Here is a 17,468-nt window from a genome sequence, read left to right on the forward strand (position 1 = left end):
GACAGAAACAACGAGGGAGAGTGAACCAGACAGACAGACAGAAACAACGAGGGAGAGTGAAGCAGACAGACAGACAGACACATCGAGGGCTAGTGAACCAGACAGACAGACAGACACATCGAGGGCTAGTGAACCAGACAGACAGACAGACACATCGAGGGAGAGTGAACCAGACAGACAGACAGACACATCGAGGGAGAGTGAACCAGACAGACAGAAAGAAACAACGAGGGAGAGTGAGCCAAAACAGGTTGACAGACAGACAGACAGACAGAAAAGGAGGACAAAAGCAGAAATATGGAAAAGTAAAAGACAGCAGAAGAATACTATAGAGTAATGTAGAATACTATAGAGTAATGTAGAATACTGTAGAGTAATGTAGAATACTATAGAGTAATGTAGAATACTATAGAGTAATGTAGAATACTATAGAGTAATGTAGAATACTATAGAGTAATGTAGAATACTGTAGAGTAATGTAGAATACTATAGAGTAATTAAGAATACTTTAGAGTAATGTAGAATACTATAGAGTAATGTAGAATACTATAGAGTAATGTAGAATACTGTAGAGTAATGTAGAATACTGTAGAGTAATGTAGAATACTGTAAAGTAATGTAGAATACTGTAGAGTAATGTAGAATACTGTAGAGTAATGTAGAATACTATAGAGTAATGTAGAATACTATAGAGTACTGTAGAATACTGTAGAGTAATGTAGAATACTGTAGAGTAATGTAGAATACTATAGAGTAATGTAGAATACTATAGAGTACTGTAGAATACTGTAGAGTAATGTAGAATACTATAGAGTAATGTAGAATACTGTAGAGTAATGTAGAATACTATAGAGTAATGTAGAATACTGTAAAGTAATGTAGAATACTGTAAAGTAATGTAGAATACTGTAGAGTAATGTAGAATACTGTAGAGTAGCGTAGAATACTATAGAGTAATGTAGAATACTGTAAAGTAATGTAGAATACTATAGAGTACTGTAGAATACTGTAGAGTAATGTAGAATACTATAGAGTAATGTAGAATACTGTAGAGTAATGTAGAATACTATAGAGTAATGTAGAATACTATAGAGTAATGTAGAATACTGTAAAGTAATGTAGAATACTATAGAGTAATGTAGAATACTATAGAGTAATGTAGAATACTGTAAAGTAATGTAGAATACTATAGAGTGATGTAGAATACTGTAAAGTAATGTAGAATACTGTAAAGTCATGTAGAATACTGTAAAGTCATGTAGAATACCGTAGAGTAATGTAGAATACTGTAGAGTAATGTAGAATACTATAGAGTAATGTAGAATAATGTAAAGTAATGTAGAATACTGTAGAGTAATGTAGAATACTATAGAGTAATGTAGAATACTGTAAAGTAATGTAGAATACTATAGAGTAATGTAGAATCCTATAGAGTAATGTAGAATACTGTAAAGTAATGTAGACTACTATAGAGTAATGTAGAATACTATAGAGTAATGTAGGATACTGTAGAGTAATGTAGAATACTATAGAGTAATGTAGAATAATGTAAAGTAATGTAGAATACTATAGAGTAATGTAGAATACTGTAGAGTAATGTAGAATACTGTAAAGTAATGTAGAATACTATAGAGTAATGTAGAATACTATAGCGTAGGAGACAGATAAACTATAGTGGGAACCAGCCAGTAGAACGCTGACTACCTCAGCCTGACTGTATGGAATCTAGCATGTGTGTGAAGGTTAGTCTAGTAGACGTATCCTTTGTATTGGTTAGACTGCAGGGCCAGCAAAACTCCCAGGCCCCTGTAATAGTCATCTCCCTTTCTCCCGGAGCAGTTTAATGAGCAGTCGCTGTCTCAAACGACCGTTGAAAGGCCTGCGTGTGTGTGGGTCACTGCCCGGTGCCTGGCTCTTCAGAGGGAGGGTTGAGGTCCGTGCAGAAACGTGTTCAAACAGACATGACCGCTTGAGGTTGTCGAACGCTGAGATCTGAATGGGCAATGCCCTGATTATCACTGCTATTGAAGGAGAGGAATGGAGGTAATTGTGACCTAGCTAAGATATTAAGAGAGGGAGGGAGGGAGGGAGAGTGAGTGAGTACTTTTAATGTATGTGAGAATGAAAGAGAATAGGCTTGTGTTCGTGTGTGTCTGTGTGTCCGGGTCGTGTGTATACGTGTGTATACGTGTGTATACGTGTGTGTCCGTGTGTCTACGTGTGTATACGTGTGTGTCTGTGTGTCCGTGTGTGTCCGTGTGTGGTCGTGTGTCTACGTGTGTATACGTGTGTGTTCGTGTGTCTACGTGTGTATACGTGTGTGTCCGTGTGTGTCCGTGTGTGTCCGTGTGTCTACGTGTGTGTCCGTGTGTATACGTGTGTGTCCGTGTGTGTTCGTGTGTCTACGTGTGTGTCCGTGTGTCTACGTGTGTATACGTGTGTGTCCGTGTGTCTACGTGTGTGTTCGTGTGTGTCTGTGTGTATACGTGTGTGTCCGTGTGTATACGTGTGTGTCCGTGTGTGTCCGTGTGTATACGTGTGTGTCCGTGTGTGTCCGTGTGTGTCCGTGTGTGTCCGTGTGTGTCCGTGTGTGTCCGTGTGTATACGTGTGTGTCCGTGTGTATACGTGTGTGTCCGTGTGTATACGTGTGTGTCCGTGTGTATACGTGTGTATACGTGTGTGTCCGTGTGTGTCCGTGTGTATACGTGTGTGTCCGTGTGTATACGTGTGTGTCCGTGTGTGTCCGTGTGTGTCCGTGTGTGTCCGTGTGTGTCCGTGTGTGTCCGTGTGTCTACGTGTGTGTACGTGTGTGTACGTGTGTGTCCGTGTGTGTTCGTGTGTCTACGTGTGTGTCCGTGTGTCTACGTGTGTGTCCGTGTGTGTCCGTGTGTGTCCGTGTGTGTCCGTGTGTGTACGTGTGTGTCCGTGTGTATACGTGTGTGTCCGTGTGTATACGTGTGTATACGTGTGTGTCCGTGTGTGTCCGTGTGTATACGTGTGTGTCCGTGTGTGTCCGTGTGTGTCCGTGTGTGTCCGTGTGTGTCCGTGTGTGTCCGTGTGTGTCCGTGTGTCTACGTGTGTGTACGTGTGTGTACGTGTGTGTCCGTGTGTATACGTGTGTGTCCGTGTGTCTACGTGTGTGTCCGTGTGTATACGTGTGTATACGTGTGTATACGTGTGTGTCCGTGTGTGTTCGTGTGTCTACGTGTGTGTCCGTGTGTCTACGTGTGTACACGTGTGTATACGTGTGTATACGTGTGTGTCCGTGTGTGTTCGTGTGTCTACGTGTGTGTCCGTGTGTCTACGTGTGTATACGTGTGTGTCCGTGTGTCTACGTGTGTGTCCGTGTATACGTGTGTGTCCGTGTGTATACGTGTGTGTCCGTGTGTGTCCGTGTGTATACGTGTGTGTCCGTGTGTGTCCGTGTGTGTCCGTGTGTGTCCGTGTGTCTACGTGTGTATACGTGTGTGTCCGTGTGTGTCCGTGTGTCCGTGTGTGTCCGTGTGTCTACGTGTGTGTCCGTGTGTATACGTGTGTGTCCGTGTGTATACGTGTGTGTCCGTGTGTGTCCGTGTGTGTCTGTGTGTCCGTGTGTGTCCGTGTGTGTCCGTGTGTGTCCGTGTGTCTACGTGTGTATACGTGTGTGTCCGTGTGTGTCCGTGTGTCTACGTGTGTGTCCGTGTGTCTACGTGTGTGTCCGAGTGTGTCCGTGTGTCTACGTGTGTGTTCGTGTGTATACGTGTGTGTCCGTGTGTGTCTGTGTGTCCGTTTGTCCGTGTGTGTCCGTGTGTGTCCGTGTGTCTACGTGTGTGTCCGTGTGTCCGTGTGTGTCCGTGTGTGTCCGTGTGTGTCCGTGTGTCCGTGTGTGTCCGTGTGTCTATGTGTGTGTCCGTGTGTCCGTGTGTGTCCGTGTGTCCGTGTGTGTCCGTGTGTGTCCGTGTGTATACGTGTGTGTCCGTGTGTGTCCGTGTGTGTCTGTGTGTCCGTGTGTATACGTGTGTGTACGTGTGTGTCCGTGTGTCTACGTGTGTCTACGTGTGTGTCCGTGTGTATACGTGTGTGTCCGTGTGTATACGTGTGTGTCCGTGTGTATACGTGTGTATACGTGTGTATACGTGTGTGTCCGTGTGTCTACGTGTGTCTACGTGTGTATACGTATGTGTCTGTGTGTGTCCGTGTGTCTACGTGTGTGTCCGTGTGTCTACGTGTGTATACGTGTGTGTCTGTGTGTCCGTGTGTGTCCGTGTGTCTACGTGTGTATACGTGTGTCTACGTGTGTATACGTGTGTGTCCGTGTGTCTACGTGTGTATACGTGTGTGTCCGTGTGTCTACGTGTGTCTAAGTGTGTGTCCGTGTGTGTCCGTGTGTGTCCGTGTGTGTTTGTGTGTGTTCGTGTGTCTACGTGTGTGTTCGTGTGTCTACGTGTGTGTCCGTGTGTCTACGTGTGTCTACGTGTGTGTCCGTGTGTCCGTGTGTGTCCGTGTGTCTACGTGTGTGTCCGTGTGTGTCCATGTGTCTACGTGTGTGTCCGTGTGTATACGTGTGTGTCCGTGTGTCTACGTGTGTGTACGTGTGTGTCCGTGTTTGTATGTGTGTGTCCGTGTGTGTACGTGTGTGTCTATGTGTATACGTGTGTGTCCGTGTGTATACGTGTGTGTCCGTGTGTGTCCGTGTGTATACGTGTGTGTCCGTGTGTGTCCGTGTGTATGTCCGTGTGTGTCCGTGTGTATACATGTGTGTCCGTGTGTATACGTGTGTGTTCGTGTGTGTCCGTGTGTGTCCGTGTGTCCGTGTGTGTCCGTGTGTCTACGTGTGAGTCCGTGTGTATACGTGTGTGTCCGTGTGTGTCCGTGTGTGTCTGTGTGTCCGTGTGTATACGTGTGTGTACGTGTGTGTCCGTGTGTCTACGTGTGTCTACGTGTGTGTCCGTGTGTATACGTGTTTGTCCGTGTGTATACGTGTGTGTCCGTGTGTATACGTGTGTATACGTGTGTATACGTGTGTGTCCGTGTGTCTACGTGTGTCTACGTGTGTATACGTGTGTGTCTGTGTGTGTCCGTGTGTCTACGTGTGTGTCCGTGTGTCTACGTGTGTATACGTGTGTGTCTGTGTGTCCGTGTGTGTCCGTGTGTCTACGTGTGTATACGTGTGTCTACGTGTGTATACGTGTGTGTCCGTGTGTCTACGTGTGTATACGTGTGTGTCCGTGTGTCTACGTGTGTCTACGTGTGTATACGTGTGTGTCCGTGTGTCTACGTGTGTCTACGTGTGTGTCCGTGTGTGTTCGTGTGTCTACGTGTGTGTTCGTGTGTCTACGTGTGTGTCCGTGTGTCTACGTGTGTCTACGTGTGTGTCCTGTGTGTCCGTGTGTGTTCGTGTGTCTACGTGTGTGTCTCGTGTGTCTACGACTGTGTCCGTGTGTCTACGTGTGTGTCCGTGTGTCTACGTGTGTGTACGTGTGTGTCCGTGTTTGTATGTGTGTGTCCGTGTGTGTACGTGTGTGTCTATGTGTATACGTGTGTGTCCGTGTGTATACGTGTGTGTCCGTGTGTGTCCGTGTGTATACGTGTGTGTCCGTGTGTGTCCGTGTGTATACGTGTATGTCCGTGTGTGTCCGTGTGTCTACGTGTATGTCCGTGTGTGTCCGTGTGTATACATGTGTGTCCGTGTGTGTTCGTGTGTGTCCGTGTGTGTCCTTGTGTGTCCGTGTGTCTACGTGTGTGTACGTGTGTGTCTGTGTGTGTCTGTGTGTGTCCGTGTGTGTACGTGCGTGTCCGTGTGTCTACGTGTGTGTACGTGTGTGTCCGTGTGTGTCTGTGTGTGTCCGTGTGTGTACGTGTGTGTCCGTGTGTGTCCGTGTGTGTCCGTGTGTGTCCGTGTGTGTCCGTGTGTGTCCGTGTGTGTCTGTGTGTGTCTCTTTGTGTCTGTGTGTGTCTGTGTGTGTCTGTGTACACTCTAGTGGGTTAAGAGGAGGCAAAGAGAAGTCACTCCTCAAATTGAATTGGCCGGGAATCCTGTTTTTCCCGACTGTGATGAAAAGTGTATCTGTGTGTGGTCTGTTTTCTGGAGAATGTGCTCGCCTCCAAGGGGTCATACACTCTGATAGAGTGATTGTATTTCACAGATTTTGCCTTAAAAATGAATGGCTGCGTTCTTCTTCGTTCTCTCCAACTCTGGCACTTCTCGTCTCTCTCTTTATCCGTGCTCTCTTTCTTTCTGTTCATTCCCTTTCCTTTCACCAAACTCTTCTCCTCTCTCTTCGAAAGCTGATTGATAGCTTCTCAATGAGACCCCCAGTGTAGCAGAATGTCTCAAGGGAAGAAAAAAAAGACAAGATGGTGATGTGAAGCTGGACTTGATGATCAGCTGTGTCGCTGGTGTAAAGGGCTCACTGGGGGCTCTTGTAACTGTGTGTTGTTATTCAGGGCTCCTGACTGCCCAGGTGTAAAGGGCTCACTGGGGGCTCTTGTAACTGTGTGTTGTTATTCAGGGCTCCTGACTGCCCAGGTGTAAAGGGCTCACTGGGGGCTCTTGTAACTGTGTGTTGTTATTCAGGGCTCCTGACTGCCCAGGTGTAAAGGGCTCACTGGGGGCTCTTGTAACTGTGTGTTGTTATTCAGGGCTCCTGACTGCCCAGGTGTAAAGGGCTCACTGGGGGCTCTTGTAACTGTGTGTTGTTATTCAGGGCTCCTGACTGCCCAGGTGTAAAGGGCTCACTGGGGGCTCTTGTAACTGTGTGTTGTTATTCAGGGCTCCTGACTGCCCAGGTGTAAAGGGCTCACTGGGGGCTCTTGTAACTGTGTGTTGTTATTCAGGGCTCCTGACTGCCCAGGTGTAAAGGGCTCACTGGGGGCTCTTGTAACTGTGTGTTGTTATTCAGGGCTCCTGACTGCCCAGGTGTAAAGGGCTCACTGGGGGCTCTTGTAACTGTGTGTTGTTATTCAGGGCTCCTGACTGCCCAGGTGTAAAAGGCTCACTGGGGGCTCTTGTAACTGTGTGTTGTTATTCAGGGCTCCTGACTGCCCAGGTGACGTTTCCCCTGTAAATGTCATCCAGAGGCTGACAAACAACATTCCCACAGTGGGTCACCATCAAGACTGCGACAATGTTGCCACAAGGTTGCATGGACGTTGTGGCAAAAAAAAACATTTTTTTTAATGAAACTCTTAACGTGAAATGCTTGGAGTTTCCAGTGTTTGTACTGCTCTAATGAATAGAAAAGTAATGTGAATAGGAGATGTATTTGTTGAAAGGAAACACTCTTCCAGGGTCAATTGCTTCACAAATGACCTATTACTTACTTTGCAGTCAATAAAATGCCCACACCATGCTTTTCCGTCGTGGTTCATTCCGAAATGACCAGTCAGACTTTGTCTCTCTCGACTTGACATATTTGCAGATCTATGTAGGCTCCAGTTGTTGTGATTCATTTTTGTATTTATAATTAACTTGTTCCGAATAACAGGAAGATCGTTCTAAGCTGCTGCTCTGTTAAGACCTTTCGGATGTGCCAAACCTTTCCTTTCAGTAAAATAAGTTGTAGTTGGGGCCTGCCAAGCTGCATTCTCGGTCTCCGGCCAGTGCCCGTTGGTGGAAGCGGTGGGATCAAGCTTCTCCACTATTCAGCAATTTTGTCATGGAGGGGAGGCACGTCGTCGCCAACAGAACGCTCCTTCTGCCTCCTCCTCATAGTGATTCATGGTAGCATTTGTACTTTCCCTGTCCACCACTTCTCTAAAGAAAAATGATCTTCCCATCGTGCAGAACTCAGCCTCAAACTCAGTTTCAAACCAGTGTAGCACAGGGATAGGACTGTGTAGCGCAGGGATAGGACTGTGTAGCGCAGGGAAAGGACTGTGTAGCACAGGGATAGGACTGTGTAGCGCAGGGATAGGACTGTGTAGTGCAGCGATAGGACTGTGTAGCACAGGGATAGGACTGTGTAGCACAGGGATAGGACTGTGTAGCGCTGGGATAGGACTGTGTAGCGCAGGGATAGGACTGTGTAGCGCAGGGATAGGACTGTGTAGCGCAGGGATAGGACTGTGTAGCGCAGGGATAGGACTGTGTAGCGCTGGGATAGGACTGTGTAGTGCAGGGATAGGACTGTGTAGCACAGGGATAGGACTGTGTAGCGCTGGGATAGGACTGTGTAGCGCAGGGATAGGACTGTGTAGCACAGGGATAGGACTGTGTAGCACAGGGATAGGACTGTGTAGCACAGGGATAAGACTGTGTAGCACAGGGATAGGACTGTGTAGCATAGGGATATCAAATCAAATCAAATGTATTTATATAGCCCTTCTTACATCAGCTGATATCTCAAAGTGCTGTACAGAAACCCAGCCTAAAACCCCAAACAGCGAGTAATGCAGGTGTAGAAGCACGGTGGCTAGGAAGAATTCCCTATAAAGGCCGGAACCTAGGAAGAAACCTAGAGAGGAACCAGGCTATGAGGGGTGGCCAGTCCTCTTCTGGCTGTGCTGGGTGGAGATTATAACAGAACATGGGCAAGATGTTCAAATTTTCATAAATGTCCAGCATGGTCAAATAATAATAATCACAGTAGTTGTCGAGGGTGCAACAGGTCAGCACCTCAAGAGTAAATGTCAGTTGGCATTTCATAGCCAATCATTGAGAGTATCTCTACCGCTCCTGCTGTCTCTAGAGAGTTGAAAACAGCAGGTCTGGGACAGATAGCACGTCCAGGAGGGGTCAGGAGACACTGTGGCCCCATCCAATGATACCCCCGGACAGGGCCAAACAGGCAGGATATAACCCCACCCACTTTGCCAAAGCACAGCCCCCACACCACTAGAGGGATATCTTCAACCACCGACTTACCATCCTGACACAAGGCCGAGTATAGCCCACAAAGATCTCCGCCACGGCATAACCCAAGGGGGGGGGGGGGGGCGCCAACCCCAGACAGGAAGACCACGTCAGTGACTCAACCCACTCAAGTGACGCACCCTTCCTAGGGACGGCATGGAAGAACACTAGTAAGCCAGTGACTCAGCCTCTGTAAAAGGGTTAGAGGCAGAGAATCCCAGTGGAGAGAGGGGAACCGGCCAGGCAGAGACAGCAAGGGTGGTTCGTTGCTCCAGAGCTTTTCCGTTCACCTTCACACTCCTGGGCCAGACGACACTCAATCATAGGACCTACTGAAGAGATGAGTCTTCAGTAAAGACTTAAAGGTTGAGCCCGCGTCTCTCACATGGGTAGGCAGACCATTCCATAAAAATGGAGCTCTATAGGAGAAAGCCCTGCCTCCAGCTGTTTGCTTAGAAATTCTAGGGGCAATTAGGAGGCCTGCGTCTTGTGATCATAGCGTACGTGTAGGTATGTACGGCAGGACCAAATCGGAAAGATAGGTAGGAGCAAGCCCATGTAATGCTTTGTAGGTTAGCAGTAAAACCTTGAAATCAGCCCTTGCCTTAACAGGAAGCCAGTGTAGGGAGGCTAGCACTGGAGTAATATGATAAAAAATGTTGGTTCTAGTCAGGATTCTAGCAGCCGTATTTAACACTAACTGAAGTTTATTTAGTGCTTTATCTGGGTAGCCGGAAAGTAGAGCATGGCAGTAGTCCAACCTAGAAGTAACAAAAGCATGGATTCATTTTTCTGCATCATTTTTGGACAGAAGGTTTCTGATTTTTGCAATGTTAAGTAGATGGAAAAAAGCTGTCCTTGAAACAGAGATGTTCTTGAAAAGAGAGATCAGGGTCCAGAGTAACGCCGAGGTCCTTCACAGTTTTATTTGAGACGACTGTACAACCATCAAGATTAATTGTCAGATTCAACAGATATGACTGTGTGGCGCAGGGATAGGACTGTGTAGCGCAGGGATAGGACTGTGTAGCACAGGGATAGGACTGTGTGGCGCAGTGTTTCTCTGGAGCGTTTTTATGGGCTGGTCGGATACAAAACCAGAGGAATGTTGACATGCAGATGAATGATGCATGCCCTGAATCTCTGTCGGCCCAGTGGAGAGAAAGACAGAAAAGCTCTCACTTTACTTTTTCATATTTCACAGGACGCGTCTGGGATGCTATTTTATGTGCGACGCCCAAAGCAATCTGTATTTTTATGCAGGGCTGTCTATTGCAAACAGGGGCACACATGTGGTTGTGCCAGGTCCGGGCGACACTAGCAGAGGCATGCTCTCATTTACTACCCAACTCTGTTTTACATGAAATAGTAGATCTTGTATAAGTGGGGCTCTTCAGAGGAATGCTTCACCAGTGAAATCTGAAATGCACAACCAAATACTTTCCCCCATTTATAGCCTTCTAGAATCTGATCCTTGTTGAACTCTTGACCCCAGCACTCAGAGTTCAGAGGTCGCTCACCAGCTCCCCGTATTAATTTGTCCTGTCTTCCTATTTATCTTTTCATGTTGAATTGAGAGTTGAGGAAATTGACTAGAGACCAACTACCTGTTCTACCTAGACGTCTCCTTCCTTCTCTCCTGTGCCAGTCCTCCACCTTCTCCACTACTCTTCTCTTCCATCCTTCCATCAACACCTAAACTTGTCAGTCAACCACTTTCCTCACTTCCCTCACCAGGGCAGGCCAATTAAAACTTGAAAAAACATTATTGGCAAAAGTCCAAATGTTCAGCATAGCAGATAAAGTCAGCGTTGGTGTTTCATTCCGTCTCTGCCTGGTGAGAGTCAGATAGGCCTTGGTCTTACTCGGTGTCTCATTAGAGCTGTGTGGATAGAGAGGGACAGCTTTGCAGAGGCTGACAGTCTGTTGCCACGGTCACTAGCTGATTCACAGTAGGGCAGCACGCGGCCAGGCAAGGGCGGAGGGATATGCTCGCTTGCTGCATCGCAGGATGTCACACAAGAGCCTTCCCGGTTTCACATACTTCAATGGCTTTGAGTAAAAGTTCAGATTATCTCTGCTTTCCAATTCCCCATCTGTGGGGATAGACTTTCCCAGCAGTAACTGAGTAAATCTTTAGGAGCTTGTTTCAGCTTTAATATTGCAGATAGATTGTGGCTTCCATCAATGTAATTGTCTGAATAATTTCCAGTCCCTCATATATACTGTATATGTATATATATATATATATATATATATAAAATATAAAAAAAATCCTATATTATTTTCCCCTAACCCTACCACCCCTCCCCTAATTGGAGTAAACTAATGGACAATAACACTTAGGCTTCTACTTCCAGTTTATACTTTACATTCTATATACATTTTACAGACACAGAATATTTTTCAATAGTTATCTTCTGTTTGTTTTTAGTCCCATCCTTCAGCTCCACTCAACCTCTCCCATCTATCTCTGAACACCATTATGTTTTGATTTCTGTTTGCCATATATTTTTCAACTGTGCTGTGATGTTTCACCAAAGTTCTGAATATTTCTATTCTCATAGTTTATACAGATTGTAAATTATAGATAAAACATTTTTGCTAAGAGTATTATAAAATTATTGATCGATTGACTATGACTTTTCAAATCACCCAGTATTGCTATATGCAGAGTTAGCTCCAGATAAATGTTGCAATTCTTCATCCATTCCTGAATCTGTGCCCAAAACCAAGCTACATTTAGACAGGACCAAAACAAGTGATCTAATGATTCTGCCTCTTTGCAGTAAAAGTTGCAGAGCTGGGAAGGTTGTATCCCCCATATATATAACATTCTCTTGGTTCCAAGAATTTTGTATAATAATTTAAATTGAAAAACTTTAAGTTTTGAATCCGGCGTCGTTTTGTGTATCAGTTCATAAACCATGTGCCATGGAATCAGTACATCGATAATCTCTTCCCAACTATTTTGGAATCTATATGGCACAGCTGTAAATTTTTTGGTCCTTAAATGAAACTGTTATAATTTTTTATTTATCACAGTTTTCTTTAACCAATTTTGGTCTATAATGCAGGGCTTTGAGGGATTGTTGACGTTTCCGTTCCACTGGCCTCAAAGTGTCTTTGGAACCCCAAGCTACCCCAGGGATGGAACTTTGAGCTGGAGTAGCTTTGAGCCAAAGTGTCTTGAGAGTCTGTAGAGTGCCTTTGATAGAACTCGGATCTCTGTTGTGGAATGGGGATTGGAGCTACTCTCAAAGTACACTCAGTGTTCCACTCAGTGGTTGGTTCCGAGATGTGGAGCTTGGACCGACCAACTCTGTGTTATGTGTATAATGTAACTCTCTCTCTCGAGTCCCAGTGTGGTCTTTAAAGACTAGCTCAGCCTCCATCAAAGAGGCCTGTTGTCCTCTTGGAATAAACATCCCTATAGCTGCATTGCTCTGCCCTGGCACAAGGGGGCAACACTAAAGGTTGTTGAGGGCCGAAGGCTTTGGCCAGACTGATCCGTGGAGAACAAACACCAAATTAGAACGGATGAATCTTTTCTAATTGGCTAAAGTATGCGTCAGCCTGTCAAAGGTTCAACTCATCTGAAAATGGATGGAAATTGTATGGATATGAACGCGTCATCTCAAACCAAATTGTATTAGTCACATGCTTCGTAAAGAACAGGTGTAGACTAACAGTGAAATGCTTTCTGACGGGCCCTTCCCAACAATGCAGAGAAAATAGAGAAATAATAGAAAAGTAAAACACGTAATAATACAAGCATTAATAGATAAACAATGAGTAATGATAACCTGACTATATACAAGGGGTTCCAGTACTGAGTCTATGAGTAATGATAACCTGACTATATACAAGAGGTTCCAGTACTGAGTCTATGAGTAATGATAACCTGACTATATACAAGAGGTTCCAGTACTGAGTCTATGAGTAATGATAACCTGACTATATACAAGAGGTTCCAGTACTGAGTCTATGAGTAATGATAACCTGACTATATACAAGAGGTTCCAGTACTGAGTCTATGAGTAATGATAACCTGACTATATACAAGGGGTTCCAGTACTGAGTCTATGAGTAATGATAACCTGACTATATACAAGAGGTTCCAGTACTGAGTCTATGAGTAATGATAACCTGACTATATACAAGAGGTTCCAGTACTGAGTCTATGAGTAATGATAACCTGACTATATACAAGAGGTTCCAGTACTGAGTCTATGAGTAATGATAACCTGACTATATACAAGAGGTTCCAGTACTGAGTCTATGAGTAATGATAACCTGACTATATACAAGAGGTTCCAGTACTGAGTCTATGAGTAATGATAACCTGACTATATACAAGAGGTTCCAGTACTGAGTCTATGAGTAATGATAACCTGACTATATACAAGAGGTTCCAGTACTGAGTCTATGAGTAATGATAACCTGACTATATACAAGAGGTTCCAGTACTGAGTCTATGAGTAATGATAACCTGACTATATACAAGGGGTTCCAGTACTGAGTCTATGAGTAATGATAACCTGACTATATACAAGAGGTTCCAGTACTGAGTCTATGAGTAATGATAACCTGACTATATACAAGAGGTTCCAGTACTGAGTCTATGAGTAATGATAACCTGACTATATACAAGAGGTTCCAGTACTGAGTCTATGAGTAATGATAACCTGACTATATACAAGAGGTTCCAGTACTGAGTCTATGAGTAATGATAACCTGACTATATACAAGAGGTTCCAGTACTGAGTCTATGAGTAATGATAACCTGACTATATACAAGAGGTTCCAGTACTGAGTCTATGAGTAATGATAACCTGACTATATACAAGAGGTTCCAGTACTGAGTCTATGAGTAATGATAACCTGACTATATACAAGAGGTTCCAGTACTGAGTCTATGAGTAATGATAACCTGACTATATACAAGAGGTTCCAGTACTGAGTCTATGAGTAATGATAACCTGACTATATACAAGAGGTTCCAGTACTGAGTCTATGAGTAATGATAACCTGACTATATACAAGGGGTTCCAGTACTGAGTCTATGAGTAATGATAACCTGACTATATACAAGAGGTTCCAGTACTGAGTCTATGAGTAATGATAACCTGACTATATACAAGAGGTTCCAGTACTGAGTCTATGAGTAATGATAACCTGACTATATACAAGAGGTTCCAGTACTGAGTCTATGAGTAATGATAACCTGACTATATACAAGAGGTTCCAGTACTGAGTTAATGTGCAGGGGTACGAGGTAATTGAGGAAGATATGTACATAGAACTAGGAATAAAGTGACAGATAATAAACAGTAGCAGCAACATACACAGAGTGTACAAAACATTAGGAACACCTGCTCTTTACATGACTGACCAGGTGAATCCAGGTGAAAGCTAGAGAAATATTGATGTCACTTGTTAAATCCACTTCAATCAGTGTAGATGAAGGGGAGGAGACAGGTTAAAGAAGGATTTTTAAGCCTTGAGACAATTGAGACATGGATTGTGTATGTGTGCCATTCAGAGGGTGAATGGGCAAGGCAAAATATTTAAGTGCCCTTGAACGGGGTATGGTAGTAGGCACACCCCTTGTGTCAAGAACTGCAACACTGCTGGGTTTATCACACTCAACAGTTTCCTGTGTGTATCAATAATGCTCCACCACCCAAAGGACATCCAGACAACTTGAAAAAATCTATCAAATTTCAATCAAATGTATTTATAAAGCCCTTTTTACACAAAATGCTGTACAGAAACACAGCCTAAAACCCCAAACAGCAAGTAATGCAGGTGTAGAAGCGCGGTGGCTAGGAAAAACTCCCTAGAAAGGCCAGAACCATTCGGAACAGGTCTCTTTATTTATGCATGTCAGGCCCGGTGGGAAATCCCCAGGTTCATTTCGGGAACGGATCCAACTTTTTGGACCCGTGAAGACCTATACTCTGCACTGTGGTTCATACACTGAAGTCTCGTCAGAGCTGCCATCTTCATCACAGCCTTCTGTAGGCCTCTGCTCCTGGCCAGGGCCCTGGGCCAATCAGCTACTACCAGCCCCAGTGCAGTAAGGCCCAGTGTGTTCTTCCCTGGATCCTAACAGTTCACTCCACCGACCTGCCAATAACACCTCCAAGGGGCTAACTGCTCTCTCTCTGAACCGCCGGCATCCCTCGCCATGGCAACGCACGCCCAGCACTGCCGCACTGCTGTCAAAATCGGGGAGTTCTCCGAAAATATGAAAGACCAATGAAGGAGTGGGACACACGCAAGCACACACACACACACACACACACACACACACACACACACACACACACACACACACACACGTGTGCGTGAATGTTTTTGTACTATGGGCGAGATGCTCTGGTTCTATGAATGATATAGGTCTCTGTTGAGTTGTATATCAAAGGCAGCTTTTCTACCCCACAAAACCAAATGTTCAGCACTTGTACTTGAATAAAACTGTAAAAGGGTTTAATATTTGAAGCGACTCCTGAAATGATATTCAACGTTAAACAAGACACATCATCTGGCTTGCATGGGGACTACTCTGTAAACATTTCCTTCTAAAATGAAAGTGTAAAACAAGACAGCTATTTGTACAGGGTAATAGTCTCTCTGTGTTCCCTCAAACAGTTCATCATCAGCATTACAGCCACAGCCCAGGGAAAGAAGTTTCAAAATACATTTTGGAATAATTTTGAATCAAACCAAATACTGCTATTACAATACTTACCATGCCATATCTGTGAAAGTGTTTCAGTTTATATTGTACTGTTGAGACTCACCCTTCATCCTCCTCTCTTCCTCTCTCCTCTTCGTCTTCCTCAGGTCATTCTCATCCTGACCAAGTATTACCACGTCGACTCCAGCAAGGTCCTGGAGAGCTCCCTCTGGAGGTAAGCTCAAAAGTAGTACCTGCTTAGGTTATATCGGCGCCACAGCCCAGTCCACCTATCAGAACAGGGACTCACTGTGAGGTTAAAGTGGCAATATGTAACTTATTTGGCGACCCGACCAAATTCACATAGAAATGTGAGTCATAGATCTGTCATTCTCATTGAAATCAAGTCTAAGAAGCAGTAGATCTATGTGCGCTATTTCTATTCTTCCTGTTCTTAAGTTTGGTTTTAGTGTTTTTTTACTTTCGGTTTTGTACACCAGCTTTAAACAGCTGAAAAACAATATTTTTGGTTATGGAAAATATATTTCACAACGGTTTAGATGGTACAATGATTCTCTACACTGTACTGTCTTGTTTTGTCACATAAACTGAAATTATGCAAACTATTAGAGTTTTAGCAACCAGGAAATGGCAGAGTGATTTCTGCATAGTGCACCTTTAAAGGGTGGTGGGTCGGTTTATCTCATTGGTGTGCTTCTCTGAAGACACACTGGCACTGAGTACGGACAGAACAGTTTGGAAGAACGACAAAACATCAGCTGGGGCTGGGAAAGAGAGAAAGTGGGTCGGTGGCATGGGGCGAGAGCGGGCATCTGTTTGGACAGATAGCTAATCAGTGTGGCACAGGGCAGGACAGTGGGCACCGTCTGGTGCCAGGGAGACAGGGTCACGACTCGGCCTGATGGGCAGACCAGAGCAACTTCTACTTAGTAGAACTGGCCAGTCAGCAGTGATATCTCCACTGTTCTCCGTTTCAGAGACTCAGAAGCTCAGAACCAATCACTCTAACACATACATTTTGTTATTCTAAAACATAAACCCTCAAGTGGCAGGGTCCTGGTTCTAATGACAGAAATAGAAAGCCTTCAAACAGTAAATTTGTCTCACGCACAGGAGGTTGATGGCACCACAATTGGGGAGGACGGGCTGGTGGTAACGGCTGGAATGGAATAGGTGGAATGGTATCAAATACATTGTTCCCCCTGTGTTTGATGCCATTCCATTTTCTTCGTTCCAGACCTTATTACGAGCTGTCCTCCCCTCCTGTGGTCTCACAATAGTGCTTCATTACTTCCCTGTACCTCACTGTGGGTCCTCTGCACTTCAAAAGGCTGGCCGCTCATTAGCTGTGACTGTCTCCCTCTAGCAGTCATATGAATAATGCACATACCATTTCCCCCCTGCTCCTGTTGATGTTTTAATTGTTGTAATTCATGAATCATTTTTAAGGTTCACCATGACAAACCAGTCTGGTCGGGAAAAAAAAGAGAAGTTGAAAGAATCTAAACAAGCTCAAATTTAAATTACAAATCCGGCACGTTGTTAGCCTCCCTTCGTTATTGTCCGTGAACGGTGAAGAGAATTAGCATGTTTTTGTCAGGAGCCAAAATGGCCGCCGTGGTGTTGTTGTGCTGTTATTATGTGTGTGGGCGTCAGATTCCTGTCAGCTCCAGAATGGCTGTGCAGTTGCACTGCCACCTCCACTGTCCTTGAGCCTGGACTTTGATGTCGTCAAGCATGGGATCAAACGGTGGGGAAGATGGGGGAGATTAATGGGCTCGGCACCTCACTGTCAGGTGGTGTAGATCAAGACGCCAGGCAATGTGAGGCACCGCTCTGGAGGAAAGTTAGCTGAGAAGAAGGGAGAGAGGAACTTCTGTGAGGCTTCTGGGTCAGTGGGTTTAGACGCCTGTCATCCGACGTGGCTT

At 45.0% G+C, this 17,468-nt stretch overlaps 1 protein-coding gene across 3 annotated transcripts in view; it reads left to right on the plus strand.

Annotated features, from left to right (window-relative positions):
- The window catches only part of LOC106608564 (VPS10 domain-containing receptor SorCS2), a 550,052-nt gene that overhangs the window by 207,837 nt on the left and 324,747 nt on the right, over positions 1 to 17,468 (plus strand). For all 3 annotated transcript variants that reach the window (XM_045721501.2, XM_045721502.2, XM_045721503.2), the window contains exon 2: positions 15,687 to 15,754. In XM_045721501.2, the coding sequence (XP_045577457.2) occupies positions 15,687 to 15,754 (68 nt within the window). The remainder of the gene's footprint in view (positions 1 to 15,686; positions 15,755 to 17,468) is intronic.

Source organism: Salmo salar, chromosome 07 (assembly GCF_965601325.2).
Source record: "Salmo salar chromosome 07, fSalSal1, whole genome shotgun sequence".
NCBI classification, from domain to species: domain Eukaryota; kingdom Metazoa; phylum Chordata; class Actinopteri; order Salmoniformes; family Salmonidae; genus Salmo; species Salmo salar.